The sequence below is a fragment of the Venustampulla echinocandica genome, assembly GCF_003357145.1.
Source record: "Venustampulla echinocandica strain BP 5553 chromosome Unknown scaffold_1, whole genome shotgun sequence".
In the NCBI taxonomy this organism is placed as follows: Eukaryota; Fungi; Ascomycota; class Leotiomycetes; order Helotiales; family Pleuroascaceae; genus Venustampulla; species Venustampulla echinocandica.
In genome coordinates, this window is record NW_022474206.1 from 4,688,211 (window position 1) to 4,714,218 (window position 26,008).

Here is a 26,008-nt window from a genome sequence, read left to right on the forward strand (position 1 = left end):
TGCTGAGGCCGTGCCGACAAACTTACTATCTATACCGCCCCCTTTATGTTCTCGCTTATATTTGCATCCCATAGTCACACAGCTACTGCTAAGTAAACTCCGGCAGATTCAAATCAACGCTTCTCAGCACTACGAAGTATAATCACTTCGCCACGTGACCCGCTCCTACATTAAGGGTTATGTATCAATTCACCTTCACTAGGTATCCCTTTGAGTTGCTGTAAGCGACAATTAGGGCTATTTAAACCCTCACTCTATTGAAGTTCTTTATACTCTTGATCTCCTTCACATATCACCCAACATCATCGACCGTCCTTCAGATCTTTACATCAAGGTCGCGTTCATGCAACATCACCACCATTTGAGCAGAATCCCATCGACTGTTTCTGAAAGGAGGTAACTCCTGGTTATTTTCCTTATGCCAACTTGAACGTGAGTACTGTGGCGTTTCAGCTTTGCCTTCTTTACCCTTTACCCAACATAGCGATATTTAATTCTTCTGCGCCCTCTGCCTAGCTCCTAGCGCGTTGTTCAGCTTCCTTACCTTTTAGATCGCGTTACCTCATCTGAACCCATTCGTCATGCTTTTGGTGTCCTTGGTTGCTGAGTTTTATCCAGTTTAGATCTGTGTCTTAAAATCAGTATTCAGACACCCCGAACAACTATACAATCTGTACTTACGCCGGACCGGCGGCGGACAACCCAAAACGCTTGATCTTGACAGACATGTCCTGTCCGCAAGAAAATCATTCTGGCTGGCGAGCAGGAGGCCAAAATTCTTCCATATATATCCCACCTGTGTGCCCTCCAAAGCCAACATCGACGCTTCAGCAAGAGTTGGATAGGATGGAAAGAGTTACCCAAGACCTTGCACGACTAGTCAAGATAGGCTTCAGCCCCAAGAGGGGTGGCTCGCCAGCCCCTAGCGATAGCAGCGCTGAATCTATCCAGACTCAGGTGCTCGCATGTAACCAGGTCCAGAATAATAGCCACGGACTAGTAGATGGCCCGGTCCTCGGTTCTGTAAGTCGACCTCTGGCTAAAACTATTACCTAGGTGCTAACAGGTAAAATCAGGGAGTGACGGTTAGCCAATTGTCGGCATTTCTTCAGCGGCGCTTAGCAGAACACCAATCCCACATCAAAAACGCTCCCGGAATTGCAACAAATATCCAGACTCTGCTTATTGATGAATGTCGTATTATCAGCCAAGACTATAATAAGGAACAGCGACTCCTTCAGCAGCGCTTTGACCAGATCTACAATGAAAACGTTCACGTGAAGACCCAGCTCGGCAACGCCCAACGCGAACTTGCAGATCATCACAACAGATCGAAGGCTGATATTTCTGATGGCAACGAACCCAAAGAAGAGAGAGATACCGTGTCACTTCAGTCGCAGGTGAATGAGCTACTTCATGAAGCTCAAAAGCATGAAAAGGAATGGCTTAATATACTTGAACAATCGCGAGTCGCCAACGAAGCACTGTTGAAGAGGATTAAGGTTCAGGAGGAGCAGCTCAATGGAAAGCGAGCTTTGTGGGTGGAATCGAATCCCAGGTCAAGTGCACACCGTGGTGCTATGACAACCATCAATAATTCCCTTGCTACTCCATCCACAAGTCGCGGGGCCAGCGTCAGCAGTGGCCACTGGCAGATGTCCACCATGGCCAACTCTCCCACACCGGGTTTGTTGACTACTGCTTCCGGCAATGGCTCATTTGGCAAGGGTTCCTTTGGAAAGCATTCACGCAGCAAGTGTCCATGGGCTGCACCTCATCAGGCTGCTGCACCTAACAATCCCGCAAATATTGGCCCTCGACGTCGTCCGCATCCATCACCCGGCAGACGGAACCAGTCAGAGGCATTGAATGTCTCCGGTCCCGAGCAGCTAGCACATACTCTCCTACATGTTCCTAATACCGAACACGGAGTCGCCCCTCTTAATCTGCACCGCTCCCAGGCTTTGATGCCTTATAATATCAATGATGATGAAATGGCTGAGGAGTATGCGGCTGCGCTTATCAACTTCTATCGGCTGGTCGAAGGCTGGGCCAAAACATATACGTCCACGCCGAACCTTGCTAATGATCGCGGCATTGCGAGCTCCAACGTCAGTCTTTGGGCTTTTATGATGGACTGCACCTACCCAGGGTTCCGACAGGATTCTCATACCCATGTCATGACTCTGCTAGGAGATCCAAACACTAGGTACTGGTTTGTGATGAGAATGTGCCTCACCGTTTGCGTCAATGAGATTATTGACCTCAGATCATTTTATGGTTACAGCGAGGTAATGGATAGAGAAATTGACAAACTGATGGTGAAGCTCCAGGAGCGAGGAGGTAAGTCTATTCCATACTCGAACGTCTGAGTTGGCTGCTAATAGCTGGAACAGGCCAGGACAACGATGGTCGCCAGAAGCTCATTAATCAGCGAGCGCGGATAGTTCAACATATCATCTCGGCTCCTGATTATCAGCGGTTTCGCAGTGACCAACTTACAGTTTATTCGAAGCGCTTCCGTCAGGTGCTTGGGCCCATGCTCGACGATTCTATCCATCTTGGCGAAGCTGGAAGAGACGTCGGCGTAATTGTAACCGCCACTTGGGAACTTGCAGCCAAACTGTACTCTGCACCGCTTACCTTCCAGATCAAATTTCCTCCCACGGCCTCCAGATTCTCCACGGCCAATATGATCGCCAAGAACCGACCATACCAGGACGCTCTGCAATTGCAAATTAGCCAGGCTCGCCTCAAGCTTGTCATTACTCCTATTGCTACTCTCCGGGACGATCGTAACACCACTATCAAGGCCAAGAATTTGCATCGCTCCCTTGTTCTTACTATGGACTAAATGTCTACGCTGACTTGAGACATTCAACAAACACTTTCTAGTTATTTGTGCAATCGGATCTCGAAGGAACTCTCTGAGCATTGCACCTACTTTGCACCTTCTTGCACACCCAATTTGCACACATGAACCCCTCACGTCATATACTACTCACGTCTTCAGCCTCTCAGTCGTGGCCGAAGACTCGGCGTAAGTTTCATTGCAAAATCATACATACATTTTGGGAGCTTGTATTACAGCAGGTGGCCCAAACTGGCCCTAGGGTCCGTTACACAATCCTGTTGTCAATGCTTTCCTCTGAGTCCCCCCTTTCATATTCGAAGTTTCTCTTCTCTCAAAATGGCCCGTTCACGGAAAACTAATAATAGGCGTCCGATCTCTTCCGAGACAATCACGGAAACCTTTAGCATAGCTTTCTCTTTTCCCCCATTGCGATATTATGCCTCAAGCTAGATTAATATGGGGCGTTTCTAGGATGGATGGATTGATAGATGGATATTATGGATGGCTGGTGTTGTAGCGTTCGATGCTCATCATAAAAATGAGTCATACGCGACACTTGAATATAATTTATTAAACTGCCTGATGCTCAGTGCGAGACTTGCTGTGATGAAATATACAATATTTGTAGAGCCCTAGTGTATTGTATGGCGCATGCTTGGGTGGATTTGGTGTAAAACTCTTTTCGGTAGAAATATTAGGCACCCACGGCAATTAACGTTTCTATTCGATCTATGTCGGTGTATAGTATAGTGCTACTAGGGTAATCTGCTATTCAAATATCTAGCCGGTCGTAAAGTACAGCTATTCCTAGATCGCTGTTACTCGAGTAGGCCTTGTTCGCCCACTGTATCCTCTATATCTAACTAAAATTGAGGCATTCGAGTTACGCGAATATCTAACTGAAATAGATATATTTACACTACTTGAATATCTCAATTTCAGTCAGATATTTACATATATCAGATTTATATCTAGTAAAAGCTAATAGTTATATAATACTAGCGAAAGGAGTTTTACACTAAACTTTCTTAACAATACACTATAGTATTAAGTTTCTTCAACTTTCTAATATAGATATTATATTAGATTTTAGGTTCGTATTATAGTTTTTGAGTTTAAGCTTGAATATTATTTTCAGGCGAGATAACTTACTATAGTATAGTTATAACTTTGTAGAAGAAAGAGTTTTAGACTCTAATAGAGTAATTCACTGCCGAGATTAGTATAACGAAGAGTTACATATAGTTCGACTACTAATTTTAGATCAAGTTCGATTATTCCTAAACATATAACTTATATATATATTAGAGTTGATTAAATAATTACTATAAAGTTAATATATACTTTAATAGTATTTCCTATTTTCTCAGCTTCCTCTTACTCCAAGTCCTCGTCAAAAGTATAGAAAGAAAGTATTCTTTCGTCGTCTAACTTACTACGAGGATCCGGGAAGATATTCTCCAATATACTCTGCAGTGTAGTAAGTACGGAAAGTTACTTTAACATAGAGTATAGCGAATACTATATTATAAAGACATTAGTAATATTAACTATTAGTATAATCGAAATTAGATTAGATAATGTCGAATTATTAGTAGAAATAGGAATTAGAACTCTCTAGAGTAGTCTTTTGTCGCAAGCTATATACTTCTTATACACGAGTCCTAACTACGAACGTCTGTTATTAATAGCGAGACTGTCTACAACGTCGTCCTAGATCTCCTGAAAGTAGAAGATGGCTTCGCCTAAGATCGTCTATATATTATACAAGTTATACAATTTATAGTATAGAACGTAATACTTAATACTTCCTAATAAAATACTATCTATCGTTAGTATAAGTACTTTCAAGATGTTATCGTATTATAGAAGAACTCTTCTTATAGTACGTTGACTTTCTTGTACTTTGTCTCTAGATTAACCGGTAGCTTTTATACTATACTTGAGCAGGTTGTCGGCGAGAATTAATCCTACTACTAAGTACTCGACAGTTTCGGCCCTCGAATCGATTTCTTCTTATATAGGAAGAATAGATAGTATCTAATATACTACTAGTAAATTATCTTGTGCTTAGTACTATTATATTGTTCTACGTCCTGTTTTTGACTTTCGTGCCTAGATTTTCTGGAATCTTTTCCGTCCTAGAACGCTTATAGTAATCCGATCTCCGTACTCATTCTTCGCGATATCGTTCTGTCTATCCGTAGTAATACTAGCCTCAAGATTATTATCGTTTGGACCCCGTTTTATAGTCCCTGATATAATAGGCTCTCCTACAGCTTTACTAGATGATGCAGTCAATATCGCTCCCTTAGAAAGTAAGTCTCGTTTTGCGCGACTTGAATACCTTATTTCTAGTGAGATATTCGCGCGACTTGAGTACCTCATTTCTAGTGAGATATTCGCGCGACTTGAGTACCTCATTCTAGTGAGATATTCGCGCGACTTGAATACCCCAACTCTAGTGACCTCAACTCTAATGACCAATTGCGAAGAGAAATTGTGGAACGAATATTTGTCTAATTGAGCAAATCTATGCAAACCCTGGGGTATCAATCTAATAAAGCCTATCCATGCGAATGCCCATTCTCCCAGCGTGAAAGGCAAAGTACCAAGTATGTAAACAAAGAAGATGCCACCACCACCACCTATCGTTGTCTTCTAGCACTCCCACTTGCTGGTCTCCGATCAAGTCTCTTCACTACACTTCCTAACAGAACTTTCATAATGCTTTCACCAGTTAAGCCCACGCCACCCTCACTGGAGCTTGCACCGCCGGTCCAGGTAACGGTGTCAACGATATCTCTCACGCCACCCTCTACCAAATTGCAGAGCTCATCATCGAGTTCCTCGAGAGCCTCCTTGGCACCTTGCTCGTTACCAACTTGGAAGAACTGCACACCGACCTGGAAAGGGGGTGCGTCTAGCTTGTCGAGTTTCTTCGCTGCGGAGACCAAGACTGATTCCACGTCATCGGAGGGTACGCCATCTGTGAGGACGATGAGATTCAAAGGCTTCACTTCCTTGCCTTCTTCTGTATCTTTTTCCAGCTTCGCCAAGTAAGGTTTGAGAATATTGTGCACTCTAGTACCGGTTGGTGTTCCGCCTTGCGGTCGTACTGTGGCGAAGATTTCCGTCACCGTGGCAGCTCTCTTGATTCCCCTGTATCCACCAGAAGCGATACCGTCAGAAGGTGCGCCTACGTCGGAAGACTTGTGGTTCATGAAGTAAACGTCGATACCATCATTATCATGCGCGGTAACAATAGGTGCAATTGTAGAAAGCGCCTGAGAGACCTCCCGCCAAGAACGTCCTGCCATGGAGCCCGAGTCATCAATCAGAAGAGTGGTGTCGAAGGTTGATAGGAAAGAATATGGATCTTCCCCGCTGCTGGATGGAGCGTTTGGCTGTGACGCTTCCAGCTCTGTTGCCAGAGCCGGACCTGATCCGACTGTTGGGGATGGAGTATATGCTGGTGGCGGCTCATTCGATGGAACTGTAAAGGCGTTCATGCCTGGGCGATCTGGTCGACGTGTGGCTGGTGAGGGATTTGCAAGTGGACTTGGAGTTCTCCTTGGTGCAGCAATCCTGTCCCTAGCTCCAGATGGTGAAACTGAAGAGTCAGTTGGGCCTCGGAATGAGGGAGTCGAATCAAGGTCTCGTGACATTGATGTATCTGATCGCTGCGAGGACTTGCTGTTCTTGCGGCCGAGTTTGCGGATAGAGCCAAATAATGAGTGGCTTTGGCGCGTAGGCGTAGGATGCATTGCATCGGATTCCGACATTGGAGTGTAAGTAGTGGGTGTTCTTTAAAGTAATGGTTAGACGGCGAATATGTAAGTAGCAAAGACGACTTGAACTTTGTTTGACAAGTGATTCACCGGCTCTTGAGGAGTTTGCTGTGTTGGAAGGAAGAGTGAAAGCAGAGTGGTAAGAAGTACATGCTCTTATATGACTTCTGTGCTCTCTTACGCAGCTGCCTGTATTAAGTACGCATCAAAAGATGGAGACAACAGCTTGCTTTGTTTGGATCTGCCAGTCTTTCTGCCCTGGCTTGGCCACACGCTCTGTTCCGGCCCGAACAACGACGGGATAGCACCAGCAATGCCCTTGACCAGCTCACCTTGCCACCGGGAGAGTAGGGTAGTGGAGTTTGCGAATGACCAGGCGGTCGAAGGAATGTACGAGGTGAAGCCTGGTGTTGGAAGGGAAATCCGATTGTCGCGGCAAGCGAATCCTTGTGCGCCATAGGCCAGTTATCCGGGTCACGGCGCTAGCTGAGCCTGCATAGCCACAAGGACAACGAGGCTGAGTCCGCAATCGTTCTTCGTCCTTTATTTTGCCTCGTTGATTGCCTTGTCCGCAATCATAATCATAATCATAATCATCGTCATTCTAGACAACCGGACTCTTGCCCCACCAGGGCGGTTCTCTCCAACACGTGGTTGAACCTGTCCCTGACTCTCAATAACCTTTCTTTTGGTACGAGGTACCGATCTACCTGAAGGTTCTCGTGTATGGCATCACACAGTGATTATTATCATACTATCTCCATCCGCAGATCGCCGAAATCAGGATTCCCCAATGCTCGAGGATCTGGCGCATCACCAGCCTGCCGAGTGGCCCGGCGGTTACTGGACCGGACAGGCGCTGGACCAACATTGTCGCTGTTGGGGCTTGTGATATTCTCTTGGGCAAAGGGCCGCCCTGCTGCGACCTCGAGCTCTTCAAGGCAGTTCTGAGGTTGAAATGGTGAAGCGCTCAGGTTATCTTATATCCTCAACCGGGCGAGATGATTTACTTTTTATATTCTCAGGGGCAACGATAGGCTTTACTAGCCTCGCAGATTGGCTGTTTGCTCAAGGCGAAGCGAGCTCACCTCGTGTATGGAAATGTTCCGCAGTTTAGCAGGCTACGAGGGGTGAAACTCGGGCACTCGGTGAAAGGTCTTTGGGAAGGTACCATTGGAATCCGTAAAGAGGCTGAAGTCAGCATCATCCTCAACCCTATGGGTAGCCTAGACGGCCAGTATATCCTCCCTACGTGCAAATGGTAATTGCCAGGACACGGCTTCGATTCCAACGACGAATGCCTTAAGCCCAATATTACATTAAGCATTTTGGTGGGCCGCTGCAAGAGGCTCACTCCTTTGACTCATTATTGATTTTTTGGACCAGATAACCAGCACACAATTTAGGCTTCACTGTTTATCCCATATTCATGGCTAATCGGTTGAGAAACTTGACGAAGCAACTGCTTGAAATTTTGATTCTATACAGGGCTTACCTTCTTGTCTTCTGATCGTACACATAGTAAGAGCTATAGCTGAAACTACTATAATTTTCTGCCCTGAATCCTCTGGCGTGTAGTTCATTGATTATGTACTGTACATCATGGGGAAGGTTGATTCACGCATTTAGATAGCCTGTCTAACGTGACGTACAGCTAGATTTGATGCTTTATTGTACATAAGAGTGAAATGAGTTTATTTTACACTTTCTCACTTACTACACCCATCGAGCTTCTAATATTCGCTCGCTAATACTTTCTTTAAAACCCCTACCTCCTTCTCCCAACCTTCTACCTTACTTTGACTCGCTGCCAGCTTCCCAAGAAGGTACTGGATCCTAGGGCCTACCTCTCTCGGCTGTTTAGGCAAATTACCCAGCATACTCAGCTCCGTCTCATACTTATTGATATTCTTTGTCTCGACCTTGGTTAACTCCGTAAGAATAGCCATATCAAATTTGCTTTTCAGGACGTTGTCTTCTGTCAACAACTTGAACGCAGCTTGGTAAACTGGTTTTCCAACTTTGATCGTTTGTGGGCGACCGTTATGGGTCTTAATGCTAATAAGCTCAGCTGCCGAGAGGGCTTCTAGCACATTCTCGCCATTTGAGGCTGAAGGTGAAAGCGAAGATGCAAATGTGTTGGAGAGAAGGATCTCATTATACCGAAGGCTATTGTTTTTGGCGAGCGACTTTACCAGATACCAGGCTTGTTCTTGGGACCATTTGCGTTCTCCAGTATCAACTGCAAGAAGATACATTTTCATTATCTCGGAAGCACTTTGCTCGATAATCTCTGCGACTGCGCGCTTTGGGGTCTGCCCAGTCTTGAGTCTTCGGGCAAGGAATTCAAGATCGGCCAAGCGTCCTCCAAGGACGTCAATACATTCGTCAAGCTCTTCTAGATCGCGGCGCCGTTGGTGTGGAGTGAGCTTTTCTCCCCCTTTCGTGGCATCGCTCGGCTCCTCATTAAGGCGGGTAATGACAAACTTTTTCGCGACTTCGGGAGTAATATCACCTAGCGAAATCTGTCTGAACACTCTGTCCGGCAAAGCTTTGCTGAGCGATTTTGAATACGAAGTGTCGTTTGTAAGAAATATGACGTGAGCGATATTGGCCGTCGTTAACCCAGCCGCCCATTCAGAGATTTTGTCATATACTATGCTCCCTTCTTCATTCTTATGGAGGAAGTTATCGATGACAACAACAGGTCGGCACTCGGGATGCGCATCAAGCCAATCTATTAAAACATAGGCGTTAGTGATGATTCAATCAAGGTTGTAGAGCATTATAGCATATGCGATCCTTGAAACAAACAGGGCCCGTTCAAATTCTAAGGGGGAGGAGAAGCGAAATGCTTCCATAACCACTCACCATCATCAGAGAGGTTGCCATCTTTGTCATTCTTCTTTCGACATTGCAGTGCTACTTGCTTTAACGCGGTGGCCGTGTTCTGCCAAATCTTCCCCAGTTGGGCATCAAGTGTCTCGCTAAATCCAGACTTTACACCGATAGTCCCTTGAGCTGCAAGATCAACCAAACTGCTGATGCTGTTCATCCATGAAAATACCGGACGATATCCAACAGCGGCGGCAGCTGCAGATATAGTGGCACTATCGCCCCGGGCTTCCTGGATCGGCTTGCAATCAATGAGTAAGGTATTGTTTCGACCCTTTAGAGCTTGATCCAGTATTAGTTCTCTCTTTCCAGATCCCCTCGGACCGCTCACGACCACGAACGTATCAGCAGTCTCCAGGAGCCAAGTCTGCAATTGATCGATAACTTCTTTCCGATCATCCCAGATCGCTCCGAGACCAACGCCCTCTGCCATACTAGAGCGGGAGGTAAAGATATCAGTTGCCTGGCTCTTAAACCATTTGTAAAGCTTGTTGTCCGTGAGGTGGAAAGCATGATCAATATGGGCTTTTATGAAGAAGGTCCGGATTGGGTCGAAGACTGCTACAGTAATAGCAGCTAGGAGTGCTGCAATTGCTGGAATGACGACCTTAGGATGGCTGACAAGCCAATCCCGAATCCAGTGTGCTTCAATCTTTTTCTCAAACGAAAGTCGAAGCTGCGTTCCTGATGGTCCACCTCCGGCCTCCTCTAATATTTTCAGCCCATGCATACAATTCTTGGCCACTATTGCCTCCCTCAATCTCGCAAAGTCTAGAAACGCAAATTTGGGAAGTATTTTAGAATCCGACGGTTGAGTGACAATCTCTGCGAGCTTGCCATATCTTCGAAATAGACTGTATAGCATTTCTTGAGACAACTCGGCAGCTTCCTTTCCAGGGCTCGTGGGAACAAATTCGACCTTAACTCGTCGGCTTGGGAAACGAGAGAGATCTTCAAGCCATGGCCGGCCCACCACCAAGTTTGTTCGTATGCGCCGGAAGGGGTTGAACCACGGGTTTATGGGGTTTTCTTCCAAATATCTAGCGACAAGCCCTACAACATATGAATATACACCTCGGGAGATTATGCGGGTTTCGTACCTTCGATTTCTTTCGTTGTCATACCCTGTGGATGTTGGAATTTGATAAAAGCACCCCTGGAACAATGAGTCTGATATCTACAAGTCTGTAGCAGCAGTACTCACCCATCCTTTAGCCTAGGAAGAATTTCCGTAACTTTTATAGGAACCGAATCTGGAATCGCCCTTTTGACAAGTGTCAAGGGCTCGTAAGGTCTTAGAGCTTTGTTATTGAACCGCCAGAGTAGGCCTGATAAACTTCCACCACCACGCATTGGCAGGCGAAGGGCCCAATATAGTTTGATGGGGAAGATATCTATGAAGAAGTAGACGATTAGCTGGTGTCCTTCGTTGGCCTTGCTCAAAATCTTACTGTCAAAGAAGAGGATGCCCTCGTTTGGCCCGGCAGAAATATGTCCGGTCAAATCTTCGCCCGTTTCAGTGCTCTCCCTACGAACTCCCCTCCATTTCCCCGGCGCATTGAGATGCTTCAACCCTACTCTCCGGGTCGACACGCTGTTGTAGAAGTTGCGGCATTGTGGTCTTTGGGCTCTCAAGCAAGGCAGGCTCGTAGGATTAAAGAAAACGCGTCGTTGGGCCTGCATGATAGCAAGTGGGTAGTCAGATATGCTGCCACTCAAATATCTGAAGGCATATCGACAAAGATCGCATTGAAATGCATGAATAGACCCAAACACCTGAAGATGTCTGCTGCTGCTGTGACTGTTAGAAAACGCATCAATGCAGCGCCAACGTCATCGTAAGGCTGATATTCCAACCTGCAGGGGTCGTTCGCTGGCTGGGGCAAGGCCAGATCACGTGCATCCCGACGGTCAGGCTCGGATTCGGGACCGCGAGAATTTCAGCCTCCTTAGCATTATTGTCTAGAGGATTACGAAGTATACAACATCACAAAATGGGCTGGCCTTGGTCAAAAACCGCGTCCCCCACCCCTTCCTGGGACTCTCCTCCGATTTCGACCCAAGGAAATGATAATAACCTCCAACCACCTCAATTACCTTTAGAGACTCCAGCTGCGCCCTCACAAGCGACTACCACAGCTCCAAAAGCCCTCTCACGAGACGAGGTTGCTGAAAAAGAACTCCAAGCCTTCCTCCAAGAATTCAACGCCGATATTCAGCCAAAAAAACCAAAATTCACCCGCATCTCTGGCCAACAGCAATCGCCGACTTCCAACACCTCCCCTACCACTACCGCAGATGCCGAAGATAAACTCCCAGTGTCTGAGCAAATACTACCCAAAACCATGAGCTGCCGGCAAGCCTTCGACGAAGCTTTCTATTGCAACTCCCTTGGCGGGAAATTCAACGACCTATATCGCTATGGTGGATTGAAATCATGTTCCGAGAACTGGAGTGCGTTCTGGTTCTGTATGCGCACGAAGAATTATGGGCGCGAGTTGAAGGAGGAGGCTATTAGGGACCACTATAGACAGAGAGAGAGACTGAAGTATTCGAGAGAGGTGGAGGCCCAGAGTAGCGAGGATATTTGGAAGAGCAGGGATAGGAAGCTGGAGTGGGGCGAGGCTTTCAATGTCCCCTTCCCTGAATTCGATGGGGATGATGAGGAGTGGAATAGACGAGAAAGAGAGAGGAGAAGGGGTAGGGTTGATGGGAGTATATCGTAAGAAGCTCTAATTGTACGATCAGCGCAAGCAAACGGCGTGGAGTTAGGGCGACAGAAAACACTGGAATTCCTTTGGGGCCTTCCGATGTGAAGCGGCGTTAGACAGAGAGGCACCAAGCTGGTCTCTGAGAATGTTCTCAATATTATGTTCAATTACTGGATACTCGACACAGGAAGGAGTAAGAGCAAATAACTATAATCTACGTCACAATGCCTCTCATTGGTATCGAAGCCCCGATGCCCTAAAATGCAAGACGCGAAACCTTAACACCCTCCCATATTTGAACAGGCATACCAGATGCAGCTCGGCCCCTAGTGCATCCATACCGAGGTACAGTTCGTGGTATCGATAAAACTCCCAAACTAACGCCAATATCATAACATACAGTCCCGGACATTGCTACATTCCCATACCGTTCTGCATCCCGTTCATGTTTTGCTGCATGCCCGCTTGGGCAGCCATCATCTGCTGAGTAGCGATCTGATGTTGTCTCATTGCCCTAATACGGCTCGTAACTTGCTGGCCTGCCTCGTTCTGGCAAGAAATTCTGAATGCTTGTTCGACCTCTGGCGGTATGCCACCAGGATGTTGGTTTTGGAGCCCAGGGAATCTTTCCTGGTATAACTTTTGTGACTGCTGTCGGACTTGCTGTTGTACTACCGAGTTCTGAACACCTGCCTGCGCTTGGTGTTGCCGGGCTTGAGCCTGGGCCTGGGCTTGGGCCTGAGCTTGGGCCTGAGCTTGTCGCATTTGCATTTGTTGCATCTGTGCTATTTGAACTTGTTGCATGCTTGGCATGCCAGGACTATTACTCATGAAGTTTTGATTCATATTTTGCGGTAAACCTGAGCGGGCAGCAATTGCGGCCATATGATTGGCATAATTTTGAGTGAGCTGAGCATTATTCATTCCTTGTTGCTGTTGACGGAGGATCATCAACTGCTGCGGACTTAGCTGCTGGCCATTTGCCATTCCTGCCATGCCTTGGGCCGCAGCATTTTGCGGATTTCGCATCAGTGCCTGAACTCGCTGTTGCTGCAATTGATGTTGTTGTGCAGCATTCATCTGCATCTGGCCGTTGCCCATAATTGGCATATGTTGTGCGTGTGCTATCGAACCTTGGGTTGGACTACCTTGACTCATTCTTGGAGTCTGGCTCATTTGCCGATTCAAAGGAGTAGCAGACTGCATGTTTGGAGTAACATTTGGCATTCTCGGAGTGCCAGCATGGCTCTGCTGACTTCTTTGTGCTGTCATACCATGAGATACTGGGGCACCCATCTGAGGGTGGTTCTGATGAACAACAGATCCTGGGCGAGCAGGACTTCCGCCCATACTGGATGTAGAATGTTGCATTGAATTTCCCATGCCATTCATAGGAGGGGATGAATGGCTTTGTGGTGTGCCGTTTCGAATAATTGGGGACGATATTTGTGCTTGGCTGGCCTGCTGCTGGTGGAAACGTTGCGGCTGCCCTTGGATTCCATTCGCAATGATATTATTTGGCTGAGGATGTCCATGTTGGCCTTGGTGCTGGCCAGGCAGGCCTTGAATGCCTTGCTGTGACTGTTGGGTTTGTGCCTGCGCTGCAAGTTGTCGTCTATGAGCTTCTTGCTGCTGCTGTCGGGCGACGGCTTGTTGCTGGTGTTGCTGAGCAGCCAGAGCAGCACGCAACTTATTCTCCTGCTGTTGCTCTTTTCTCTCGGATTCCTGCCTAAGCCGCTCCCGCTCGCGGTCCTGGGCTTGCTTTCTCTCAGCCTCCTGTTGCCTAAGCTTTTCAATTTTCTTATTCTCTTCATGTTGAGCCTTGATATTCTCAAGAGCCTTGAATCTCTCAAAACGAGGTTCAAATGATGCACCGCCAGCCTGGCCATCGCCATCAGCTGGATTGCCGGCTCCTTGAGCACCAACTGCATTTGAAGCGAGTCGCTCGTCCAAAATAAGCATGTAACGTTCCTGGTCGGCAGCGAGCGCCTCGTCGGCAGCCATTTCTGCAACAGTCCGCTTTCTAATTTTGGGAGATGGTGGCTTTTCGGAATGCATCGGGTGAGATAGCGAGTTCAGGAGGGCAGCAGATTCAGCCGCACTGCTAACCGGTTCGAGAACAAGCGGAGCAGTAGTAGCCAGCGCAATCTGGGATTCTGCGGCATAAATACTGTTGCTATCTAGGTCTACCTTGTTCTTCTTATGTCGTTTCGCAGGCGGCGCCATACTTGCTTGCGGAGTGGAAGGAATACCAGTAGTCGGCGTTGGAGGGACAGTGGCCGACAAGGGCCCATCCTGACGTGAGTCTTTTCTGCCATCGGTGCTGGATAAAGCCTCAGCCACTTTGACTGCAAGGTCGATGTGGTCACTCAGAGGTGTTGGGCGTAGAACTATGGTAAACACCTTGGGGTTCTTTGGTTCAACTGCTGACTTCCCTCGCTGACCATCACCAGGGGCCGCCGGAGCGGGCATGTTCTCTTTGTCCTTCTGTTCTGAGGTCTTTACTTTATCTAGGTCGCCTAGGTTCGCATCCGAGGAACCTTTTCCTTTTCCTGGGCTATTGCTTCGCGTTGGGAATGGCACGTAGGGCGATGGAGTGAGATAGGCATTGTAATTGTGGACAGAGAATGGAACCGGCTTGCCGATTGTGGAGTCTGCCCGACTTGGAGTCTGAGACTGAGCAGTAGATTTATGATCATGAACTTGAACAATCATGCAACCCTCATAGAACGGTACTTCTGTAAAGAATTCGACTAGATCATGGGGGATCGTACGTTGCTTGAGATGCTCGATCAAGATTTTCATGGGTGATTTGTATGAGAAACTGCCCTCCTGCTGATCGAACCGGAAGTGTGTGGAGTATAGATGGACGATTAACGAGGGTTTGCTGTTCCGGTGGCGCTTAAGGATATACTCGTCCGTTTTCACTGTGCATGTGTTAATCGAATATCCCATCTTGCACAAGGATCTCCATACCATAAGGTATAGGTTCAGCAGCTTGAGGAATCACAGATTCGCCTACGATACTGGCAGAACGTAGCCCAACGCTGCTGTTCCTCTGTCCTCTGCCCAACATTTGTCCCGGGGTCTCCCTCCTTGCTCTACTTGCTGATCGTACACCTGCGCTGGTATTCCCCGCGCCATTGCTTGTCGCAGAGTTTGGTGGCTTGCCGCTATGGGGAAGCCTACCGGTTGAAATAGAAGGCGATGGAGAGGATGTCGATGAATGTATGCCATTTGTCTGTATTCCAGGCGGAATGGGACGCTTCACTTTGGTTGGGAGCGACTGGACTGATGCCGCCGAAGGTGCCATGTTCCCTATCCTACACCAGCCAGGAAAAGCCCTACCACCTATCGACGTCCGTCGTCGTCCGCCGCCGTTGTCGCGTCACACCGCGCACAGTGCTGGCCGCTCTCCTTCGCTATCGCAGACTCCAAGTTACTCTATCCATCTAATGCGACTGTCTGTTCTTTGTCCAGATGCGAGATCGCCCAGGCGTCTAATCGAGCCAGGTGACGCAGGCGGGTTTTGATATCGTGAGGGCCGTGTAAGGCGACAAAAGCGATGATGAGATTCTGTAGCGTGTGAGATGCGATCGGCTTCTTAACGTAAGTAATTGATGGATTGATGCTGACTTCTCGTCATTTAGAGATGCCAAACGTTCATGTGGGGAGGTTCGGCGGTAGATCGTCCTGGAATGATTGGCTCGTTTAGCAAGGCGATAGTATCATCATAGTTCGTGGATCTATCCGCTCTTGGGTTTATATCCAACCTCGCCAACAGGAACCACACCAGGTTCACATCATCACCCAAAGGTATAGTGATTTATTCAGCCTTGTGCTATGATCATACACATGTTACTTCTTACACTCCCTCGTCGACGACAGCTTTGATCAAAACAAACGCGTGTGCTTTGCTCTTGTCTATGATCTACCATCATTGGAAATATTACGCCAGCTAATGGTAGTGAGACTCGTCGGATTATTTGATGCCCTGAACGCGGCTGCGAGCCCGGAAGAGGGTAATTATCGATGTGAGCCTCTCGCCGTCGGTTACTTCTCCTACATCATAAAGCCTTCCAATCCTTCTATTACTAGTATCAACCGTGCCCTACCTAAGGAGGAGTAATACCCATTACTAGGCAAAATCAGACTCATCGGTAGACGTTGTGTCGTTTGGTTAATATAAGAGGTAGGAAGCAAGAGTCTGTCAGGCTCAAAGTGGAGGGGCGCTAGCGCGCCAGCCTTCAAGTTCCTATTGTTTCACTAACCTTCAACTATCTCCTCCAAACAGCTTCATGCTCCTAAATAGCACACCATGGCAGATACTTTTCAAAGTGGTGGTAGGTTTTTATTAGAGAGCCTATCCTAAGACTCTATAGTCTTAAAACAATAACCCAGGAGCGTTGAGAGTCCGTTCATCGGGTACTAGTGGGCAGACTTCTTCGTCCCGAGTCAAGTACCATCTCGCCCGGTTCCACTCATGCTCTGATTGCCCTAGTAAGAGCTACTTGGCTTGCAGACGCAGCAGTGAGTTCTCTACTCTGATCACAGAGTTTTCCAGCCAGCTCCAATCTATTCTCGTGCCTTGGTCACCGTTATCTTCTTAGTTGGCGCTGCTTCCCTCATGGACCCTTCCTTCAAACCCGAAGCAGGGCATGCCAGTTGGCAGATGGAAAGGCGGAAATGTCGTTTATGCTTGCTGTCGCTGCCGAAATGATGTCGTTAGAAAACGAGGTCTTAACTTACGCGACTCTGGCATATTCGTAAAAGCTAATATTGCATTCGGTAGACAAGGGGTGCAACAGAATATCCGGGGTTTCTAGAGAGGGTGGCTATGATGTGAGTGGCTTCAGAATTCTTTGAATGTGAAAACTGAAAAGGAGCGCGACTGTGGAGATACAGTGGAAGATTCGAAGTAGGTTCTTCATAGTCATGTTCATTTTGCTAAACTCACAATCTTGCCATTCGAAATTGCGGGTTTCTAGTGGGAAAGGAAAACACAGTCATGAAATTCGTTCAGCTTTTCGCGGGGGGAGTAAGTAGCCTCTATCAAATTTCAAGCCTGGTTTCTACTCTTTATCCACTGGTTTCACTAGCTAGCCCGGCTGTCAATCAGGTTGAAATAGGCGGTGGCATGACTATATACTTCGTCCCCTCAGACTTTGAGCGCAAATATGGAGTAAGGACTGGAGGAGAAATACGTTTCGCAGCAAAACGGCCAGAGTGGTTAACTCTATCTGATAACCATCAGACCGAAGTCGAGTACCCCAGGTCTTCAGTTGCAACTGCTCCTGATCAAATACTTGACGACTATCTAAGCCGTGTTCCATTGGAAAATGACTGCAAAGGAAAATTGGTTGAAGATCTTCATGATAAGTATCTGCTCTTCACCGCATAAACCTCTCCAGCAAGACGTGAGGCTGAATGGCTTCTATACTCCAAGTGCGGCTACCCTAGGCGGGAACCAAAATAAGGTTCTCAAATCCTTGAACTCTTTCTAATTTTGGCGTGGCAGTAGTTGGGTCGAGAGGTTCGGATCCAAGGTTGGTAACTATCTGTTACTCATGATCGACGGTCTAGAAATCTGCATCCATGGTGAGCTGCCGAGGCACTACGATACGGGACAAGTACAGAACTGATCTAGCTGTCATGCAATGCTTTTCCCGCCATATCCTAGCGAAACCCCATATTTCTTCCAGACTTCTGGCAGGTGTGATATGTGAGACCTCCCAGGGTATTAATTTCTCCTCGGGGGGGTTTTCTGTCGAGACCAGGCTCAACCCCAATTTGGATTTAGAGACGGCTCTCGGTACCATACCGCGTGCAAGCGATCCAGCTTTAGTGGCCGAAAGAAGGAGAGTTAATAAAAGAACAATATATGAAGTTGCCCAGGGCCTTGGATCTTGGAAATTCAAGGTTACCCACTCAATCTTAACACCTGTTCCCCGAACGTCTGCCGAGTAGTGGTAGTGGTAAGTGATATTGTCTCTCCATACCAATGGGCGGTTGGGAACCAATTGCTAGCCCAGATCTCGTAACTGCAACTCGTAACCCGATCGATGGCCACCACCACAAGGCAGCAGTCTTAATCCCCTGCAAGTCGCTGCTGTCCGACGCCAGAAAACGCCTACTCCGTAAAATGCGCACGATTGCAGGGGAGAACCTCGTTAACGGCTCAACCCCTACACTTCTAGGAGGCGTCTCAAATGCTTACGGAGAACATGGCTTACAAGATAAGCTACAAATAACTTCGACTATGCAGGAGTTTATTTCTCAGATCTAGAACGAAGTACACTAATAAAACGAAGTTAACCTTAATATATAAACCTATTCTTGACTTATGCAATCTCTACGAAGTAGATTGTATACTATCATTACTTGAAAGATAGATAATCTTCTAACGAGATAGGTTAGGTCCTACTAGTCGTAATTTTATATATATATTGTACAAGTGTAGCCACTTAATAATACATAAGACATCCAGCGGGAGCCCGCTGGGAGGCTCGAACCTTACCACTTTTAGTTACCATGGGACCAGGAACAGGGTGGGGATGATTAAGAGGGTTAGTAAGGGGGATAAAAGGGGGGGTTATCACGTGGCTATAGCTATAATTAGGCTACGAGGGCCTCTTCCCGCTTAGCAAGTTGACAGACGCCCAAGAGTCCAAGGGCTTCCCCTTCCTTTCTCATTTAGCGGTTCACTCCACCACCCGGCTATTTGAGCCTACCTATATCAACCGTCGTGCTATTGCTCCTCGCTCGTCTGTTGCACGATTTTTCGCGCAGCTTTACCTTGGTGAACCAATCGGCTTGTACACCATGTCTACAGCTCGCAGAAATGCAGGCTTGGATTTGCAAAATCTCCAAGAGAGCCGTCCAAAAGGAGAGAAACCAGTCGACGAAGAGATGCTTGGCTGTCGGCACCAACCCTCCGGCAGCGATGCCCCCATGCCCTTCCTACTACGTACGGCATAGCACGAAGTATAGTACATATCCTAGCCAGCAACGCTTCTGTTCAATATATCGGCGGCGCGGAGGAAACGGCCCAAGATCATCCGGCCGCCGCAAGGACAATATTTCTTACAAGCCAAGAAAGGAACGGTACAGAGTAAGAAAGCACCAAGCACGGGGGCAGGGGAGCAAACAGGACAAGTAACTGCGTGGCTTGAGCTGGGTTCGACGAATCGGCCGGATTCCAGCTTTTAGATTATCGATATGATATGCGTGTCACAGGGCTTTAATTGCCCTCTCCCGCGTCCTCGAGCCTCCAGACAATTGAATCACGACTCAATTGAATTGTGTGTCTACACCTTTCTATTCACTCACAGCTGTTTTCCAGAAATGCCCTGCTTCTGAATTTGCTTGCTTAAGATATCTTCCCCTTCCTACGTCTCGTCACCTCCACACACTTAAACTAAACCGCTGGCCAACTGTTTCGTAACGAATATCTTCTTCTAAACAGATCTCAGCCTTCAAAACAGCGCAAAGACAGCATGAACCTCCCGAAGCTTGCATTCCTGGTAGGCGCAGCATGTCTCAACATTGCAAATGCTCAAGTGACTTCTGATACATTATGGTTCCTACCCGGAGTCCCAATTACCAGAGTACGTTTGCCGCAAACCGGAGAGCAAACCAGCTTCAAAAAATCTCACAAATCTTTAGTACGCAGCCACAGTGGTAGTACCAGCTGTATCACCAGGTCCCGGTTATCACGCAGTCTGGCCAGGTCTAGAGAACAACAACGCCGGGTTTGTGTATCAGAGCGTGATCAGCGACTCGAAGGGGGTGGGCTCATGGCAATTCTGGGTTGAGTATTGCTGCAAGTAAGGATATCTACGCTCTCGATGAAGCGCCCATATGAATTTTGCATCAGCTGACTTTCATATAAAGTCCGGACTATAAGGCCAATTCTATCAAAGGTTAGCTGCCGGGATATAAATTTTCGAGTTGCACAAGATGCTTTACGCTAACTGTTTTCAGTTTACCCTGGCGATACCATCACCAGTGTTTTTACCGTAGATGGCGGTGGCATTTGGACTGACGCATGGTCTCTCGTTCCTGGTGCTACCGGCCTGGCAGCTGGGCAAAAGGCACAGAGTGGTTCAACATCTAACAATTTTGGTAAAGTTCCTTCACTTTGGAAAACCAAAAAACACTACTAACAGCGTTGGTAGATTCCCAAGGCGCTTTAACACAAGTACACGGCCCACTCCAATTCACCTTACATGATAATGACTAATAAAACCACAGGCTGTGCTCGCCATCGAGTTACAAAAGGGTGGAAAGTGGGACTTTGGCCCGATCCAATGGAGCAACATAGCTATCACGGCCTCGACAACTACCTCCTGGTGCGCTGACAGGTAAGTGCCCAATTTATCTTTCCTGCTATTGATCATTATGTATAATAGCTAATCAAAATACAGCTACGCCGTCATGCCTGAATTCCAATATTCCATCTCAGGCGGAACTTCCTCGACATCCGGAGGCTCCACCACCTGTTCATACCCAAGCGTACTCTTCAAGAGCCCTTGACTCATATCGCTTCAGCAAGATCTCACGCTGATGAAGCGATAGACAGCAGAGAGCATCCTGCACCGTCCAACCAATTTTAGACATTACTTTGCTTTACGATGAGAGCAATAAGACTTAGTCTTTTCATATAGGCGTTGGTTTAGCAAATAGATAGCGTCACGGCGATGTCTTTCTTCGGGAAGCCACAAATGAAATGAAATCAAGAGCAATGTGTATGACTTCACCGGATGATCCAAGCATACTTGTGATTTGCAACGGAGCCTTTTTGGAAGTCAACCAAATAACACTTATCTAACATGGTTTTGCCAGTCAGCCATCTCTGCACATAACCCCTCCATGCCCCACTAGAATTAAAACATCATCAGCACGCTTGATGAGAAGTGCCCTTACGGTATCATGAAATGATCTCTATGTGGCATATAGATTTTTAGTGATCGCTCGGGGGTCTTCGGAGTTAAGGCCAGGCTCGGAGAAAGGGCCTCGCAAAGTCCAAAGTCCGCGACAAGTAGAAATGGAAGTTCTTAGTCGCAGTTCGGGACAACTATCTCTGCGACGGAAACCTGACTATGTGATTATCAAAATCTTATCCTGGAGTATGTGATTCAATTGCATACTCTGTATATTCGAGTGTTTATATGAAAGCTGCAACACCCACATTCTAGATATCAAGAGCAAAAAGAAGCTGCGAGATAAAAGACATATTCATCAATGGCTGCCGCTCAAGAGCTTCCCCAAACCCACCGGGCCCTAATCTTAACATCTACCACTGCGCCTCCAGAGATCAAAACCATCCCCACCCCCCACGCCGTTCCTGGAAGTGTGGTCGTCCGCATGCAAGTTTGCAACGTAGTAAGCTACGCCAGCAAAATCTATAATGGGACCCTCAATTTCCCCCTCCTAATACCATCAGTGATAGGATCCAGCGGAATAGGCCGAATCGTTACCGTCGGACCAGATGCCACGTCATTGAAGCCAGGCCAACTAGTATTAGTGGATTCCTTTATCCGTGCCCGTGACAACCCATCCGTTGCATTCTTGTTGGGCATTCATGAGGGCTTCTCAGATGGAAGCAGGGTCCTAGCAAGAGGGGAGTGGAGGGATGCTACTTATGCTGAATACGCAAAACTACCTCTGGAGAACTGCTATCCACTTGACGAAAGCAAACTGCTCTCCCACGGTTTGGGGTATACAATTGAGGAGCTTGCAGATATCTCCCGCCTTGCGGTTCCCTATGGAGGACTAGCAGACATCGATATCAAAGCCGGCGAGACGGTGATCGTCGCCCCAGCTACGGGGCCCTTTGGCGGCGCCGCAGTCCGAGTCGCGCTTGCGATGGGAGCCAGAGTCATTGCTATGGGACGCAATGCCGAGGTTCTGAAACGGATAAAGGAGAACAATGAGAGGGTGGAGGTTGTTCCAATTACGGGAGATGCCGAAGGGGATTTGAAAGCTCTAAAGCAATTCGGGCCTATTGACGCGTATTTTGACATCTCGCCTCCCGCAGCAGCTGAGAGCACGCATCTGAGGAGCGCTATGCTTGCGCTTGAGCATGGCGGTCGGGTGTCACTGATGGGCGGGATTCGGAGCGATATATCGATTCCGCATGCATTGGTTGTACACCAGGAGTTGCAACTGAAGGGGAAGTGGATGTACAGTCGGGAACAGATGAGAGGGCTGATTAAGATGGTAGAGGGAGGAATATTGAAGATTGGCAGTGGAAGTGGGAGGATTGTTCAGAAGTTCGCCTTGGAGGATTGGCATAAGGCTTTTGAGGCCGCGGAGGGAACCCTAGGGACGGAGAAACTGGCTATAATTCTGCCTTGAGATTTATATGATTAGCATTGGATTGGATGGAGAAAACGGGGAGTCGAGGTGATGGTAGGGGGGTTTAAATAGCCTACTCAGCAATTGGAATAGGTCGTACGAAGTAGCCATATACCTAACTATGTCTTCAAAGGATTGGTTCAGCTTGCTTGCTCAGCCTCTGGGCTGCTTTGAAAGGAAGGATGGAGGAATGAGGATTGAGGAACGAGGAATGGGGAATGAGGAACGCGGGATTGGGCAAGAATAGCGAGTGAATAAATAGCATATTAATGCCGATGAGCCTCTGATCCTCCGGCAGTGCTTCGTAGGTGCAGTGTTACTTGTCCTGTACTGTTACCGTGCATCAGCCTCCTTTTCCTTATCTTCGTGCAGCTCTGGCCGCCCCGAAGCACAAAAAGCAATGCGAAGACCGCTCTCGCCCTGGTGGACGTTGGTCCAGGCGGTGTAACCCCAAGGAGTATAGTTGCCGTGTCCTCGCCCGCTTCAAACTGCTCGCAGGCAATATCTCTTCACCCCACCAGCAAAACCACACCGCACGTTCTCCGGGTTTAAATCAAGATAGGGATCGACCCTCTGCCTCTGCTAAGCTTGAAACCGTGGGCCATGTCTACCAGCGACCCCCTCCGCGATCCTCACGCTCGCCCTCACCATGTCACCAAAGCTTCATATTCCGACCGAGCAACGGACGCCGCCCACCCCCTCTCCGCCTACCTCCTCCGGCTCATGACCCTCAAGAAGTCGAATTTGTGCTTGAGCGCGGATGTGTCGACGACAAACCAGCTGCTGTATTTAGCAAATGCCGTGGGCCCCTCGATCGTGGTCCTCAAAACCCACTACGACCTGATTAGCAACTGGGACTACAATCCCACCACGGGCACTGGGGCGCGCCTCGCAAGACTCGCCCGGCGCCATGGCTTCCTCGTCTTCGAGGACCGCAAGTTCGGCGACATAGGCAACACGGTGCAGCTACAATACACAGAAGGCACAGCCAAGATCATCGAATGGTCACACATCACAAATGTGAATATGGTACCTGGAAAAGCAGCGGTGGACGCTCTAGCTGAAGCCGCTATGAAATGGCGCGAGCGCAAACGGTACCAGGTGAAGACGGACATATCGGTCGGTACGCCGCGCTCAGGGAGCGTGAACTCGGATGATGAGGAGGAGGATGATACCGTGACGCCCATGCCTGAAACTAATGGCCTAGATGTTGGCCAGTCCTCAAATTACGGACGGAAAGCGAGCATTGTATCCATTACTACCGTATCCCAACACTTTGAGCCCATAAACTCGCCACGATTAAGCGAGGACCTGGAAGAGGAATCCTTCCTAGGGATCGAGGAGGCGCCTATGGAGAGAGGTCTCCTGATACTGGCGCAGATGTCAAGTAAGGGCAATTTCATGAACAGGGAATATACGGATGCGTGTGTGGAGAGCGCGAGGGAACACAAGGACTTTGTTATGGGGTTTGTGGCACAGGAGTCGTTGAATACACAGTCGGATGATCAGTTTATCAACATGACGCCGGGGTGCCAATTACCACCTGAGCAGGAGGACGAGGATGCGGAGATTCAGGGCGATGGGAAGGGCCAACAATACAACACCCCACAGAAAATCATCGGTCTGAAAGGAAACGATATTGTTATTGTAGGCAGGGGAATTATCAAATCTGAAGATCCTGTACGGGAAGCAGAGAGATACAGAAAGAAAGCATGGGAGGCATACGAAGAGAGGATCGCTTCTTCCTAAGGACGCTAGTGATTATTCGGAATTTTACCTACTGTAAAGTGTGCCCGGAAGAGATGGAAAATCTACCTCGTACAGAGGGGGTGCTTTTGAAAATGGGCTAGAAAAGTGTAACATTGGGATGGAGATATGGCGAAAAAGGCGTAGATACCCCAAACCCGGAGGACAACATCTCTGTCGAATTATTTCATTTTCCCCCTACGGTACATGGGATTGGGCACATGAAGAGCGGATATTCTTTCACCCTGCTCTGATGTCTGATAGCAATGAGAGGACATTTGAGGTGGGTTTTTTAATCTTTAGGATTAATTAATATTATTCAATCCTTAAATGACAAGTACAACTATATTCCTTCCTTTTTATACTAATATTAGGCATCGTATTATTAGCGGTTAATTTAATTTTTGCTCATCTTCATCCTTATCGAGAACAGTATAGGTACCGAATCCAATGTTGATGAAGAATAGTGTTAGTCTGCGCTTCGAAATTACGATTGATGTGCCCTAGGAAAAGAACAGGAGGATTAATGTAGAATATGGTTTTGATTATATAGCGAGTAGAGGAGGTCTTTGGGAACGCTTGTTGAGTCTCCTACACGTGATACGAAATTGTGAGCTTTCAGCTCTTGGTATCTAGTATCTAGTATCAATATATATCAAAATGAGCAGAATCCCCTTAACAACTGGAGATAAGAGACTAGGAAGCGTTGCTGTAATGGTTAAAAGCCACCGCTAACAAACCTAGCGTGACCCTGGACGCTCCGCTAGAGATAACAAGAGACAAGAGGCTAGGGGGTAGTACAGCTCGAGTTTCTCGGTATCCAACGCTCCGTGACGATATTTCTTTTGCTATTTTTCTTTAATTGTTTCTATTCTTTTGGGGTGTCGTTAGCTCGCTTGTTGTGCTCAAGCAGGTGGCAGCAAGGCCAGGTGGGCAAATATATTTTATCAGTGGTCGTTGATGATTCCAGCAAGTGAGCAAATACACCACTTAGTATTTTTGGGGGGGTTGTATACTCGAGAGCATCAAATATTAGTTTGAGTTCCTGAGTTCAATGATGTTTTTGATAACAACGGATATGACCTACCTAAAATATAAAGGAACATAATGATCCTCTGAAATGACATAATGATGAGGGGGAAAATAAAAAGGGGATGTAGCTCGTACCACAAATCAAGGCCGTTAGAAGGGCTAATTCTTGCAATGCCTCAACTTTGCCAAGAACTTTGCTCTAATACTAAGAAGTGAGGTTTGGGAATACAGTTGTGTTTTGTAACAATGATATATTTTCCAAAATTCTACTAAGAGCGTGAAATTGCTATGTGAGGTCGATTAGATCAGCACACGGCCTAGGGCCGCGATTAGTTAGCAGGTCTTTCGCTCCTTCTCCTTTCTTTTATACCTACCTACCAGGTACGACTGTCGGGTAGGATTTGCCATAATCGTGGCGTCCGTCGCTACGCTATGTAGTTTTGCACCACGTACATAAATGCAAACCACACCTAAATGCAAATAAAATCGGCATTTGGTGCGATTAATGGATTTTAATCCCCACCCACCTATTTAATAGGGAACTTATTTTAGCCAAATTGCAGATCTATAATCAATTATTATCTATTCTTTTAGGATCGTTTTCAAGTTGCGTGGTTGAT

General features: G+C 47.4%; 9 protein-coding genes across 9 annotated transcripts; 6 read left to right on the forward strand and 3 right to left on the reverse strand.

Annotated features, from left to right (window-relative positions):
* Positions 1 to 726: 726 nt before the first annotated feature.
* BP5553_04062 (uncharacterized protein) lies at positions 727 to 2,854 on the forward strand (the record flags this gene model as incomplete). Its single annotated transcript, XM_032012685.1, has 3 exons — positions 727 to 1,023; positions 1,077 to 2,343; positions 2,397 to 2,854. 3 exons carry the CDS (start codon positions 727 to 729, stop codon positions 2,852 to 2,854), a joined length of 2,022 nt encoding a protein of 673 aa, XP_031872378.1.
* Positions 2,855 to 5,502: 2,648 nt separating this feature from the next.
* BP5553_04063 (Uncharacterized protein) lies at positions 5,503 to 6,639 on the reverse strand (the record flags this gene model as incomplete). The annotated part of the gene is made up of 1 exon (XM_032012686.1): positions 5,503 to 6,639. One exon carries the CDS (start codon positions 6,637 to 6,639, stop codon positions 5,503 to 5,505), a length of 1,137 nt encoding a protein of 378 aa, XP_031872379.1.
* Positions 6,640 to 8,378: 1,739 nt separating this feature from the next.
* Positions 8,379 to 11,223, reverse strand: BP5553_04064 (Uncharacterized protein; the record flags this gene model as incomplete). Its single annotated transcript, XM_032012687.1, has 4 exons — positions 8,379 to 9,382; positions 9,517 to 10,593; positions 10,641 to 10,696; positions 10,745 to 11,223. 4 exons carry the CDS (start codon positions 11,221 to 11,223, stop codon positions 8,379 to 8,381), a joined length of 2,616 nt encoding a protein of 871 aa, XP_031872380.1.
* A 311-nt stretch (positions 11,224 to 11,534) lies between these two features.
* Positions 11,535 to 12,266, forward strand: BP5553_04065 (uncharacterized protein; the record flags this gene model as incomplete). The annotated part of the gene is made up of 1 exon (XM_032012688.1): positions 11,535 to 12,266. The coding sequence occupies one exon, from the start codon at positions 11,535 to 11,537 to the stop codon at positions 12,264 to 12,266; it is 732 nt and encodes a 243-aa protein (XP_031872381.1).
* Positions 12,267 to 12,665: 399 nt separating this feature from the next.
* On the reverse strand, positions 12,666 to 15,564 carry BP5553_04066 (Uncharacterized protein; the record flags this gene model as incomplete). Its single annotated transcript, XM_032012689.1, has 2 exons — positions 12,666 to 15,178; positions 15,228 to 15,564. 2 exons carry the CDS (start codon positions 15,562 to 15,564, stop codon positions 12,666 to 12,668), a joined length of 2,850 nt encoding a protein of 949 aa, XP_031872382.1.
* Positions 15,565 to 16,569: 1,005 nt separating this feature from the next.
* BP5553_04067 (uncharacterized protein) lies at positions 16,570 to 17,652 on the forward strand (the record flags this gene model as incomplete). Its single annotated transcript, XM_032012690.1, has 5 exons — positions 16,570 to 16,594; positions 16,753 to 16,781; positions 16,917 to 16,988; positions 17,044 to 17,093; positions 17,355 to 17,652. The coding sequence occupies 5 exons, from the start codon at positions 16,570 to 16,572 to the stop codon at positions 17,650 to 17,652; spliced, it is 474 nt and encodes a 157-aa protein (XP_031872383.1).
* Positions 17,653 to 19,747: 2,095 nt separating this feature from the next.
* BP5553_04068 (Uncharacterized protein) lies at positions 19,748 to 20,786 on the forward strand (the record flags this gene model as incomplete). The annotated part of the gene is made up of 7 exons (XM_032012691.1): positions 19,748 to 19,858; positions 19,917 to 20,077; positions 20,145 to 20,173; positions 20,235 to 20,375; positions 20,429 to 20,451; positions 20,505 to 20,614; positions 20,678 to 20,786. 7 exons carry the CDS (start codon positions 19,748 to 19,750, stop codon positions 20,784 to 20,786), a joined length of 684 nt encoding a protein of 227 aa, XP_031872384.1.
* A 708-nt stretch (positions 20,787 to 21,494) lies between these two features.
* BP5553_04069 (Uncharacterized protein) lies at positions 21,495 to 22,610 on the forward strand (the record flags this gene model as incomplete). The annotated part of the gene is made up of 1 exon (XM_032012692.1): positions 21,495 to 22,610. The coding sequence occupies one exon, from the start codon at positions 21,495 to 21,497 to the stop codon at positions 22,608 to 22,610; it is 1,116 nt and encodes a 371-aa protein (XP_031872385.1).
* Positions 22,611 to 23,213: 603 nt separating this feature from the next.
* BP5553_04070 (Ribulose-phosphate binding barrel) lies at positions 23,214 to 24,359 on the forward strand (the record flags this gene model as incomplete). Its single annotated transcript, XM_032012693.1, has 1 exon — positions 23,214 to 24,359. The coding sequence occupies one exon, from the start codon at positions 23,214 to 23,216 to the stop codon at positions 24,357 to 24,359; it is 1,146 nt and encodes a 381-aa protein (XP_031872386.1).
* Between the last annotated feature and the right edge of the window lie 1,649 nt (positions 24,360 to 26,008).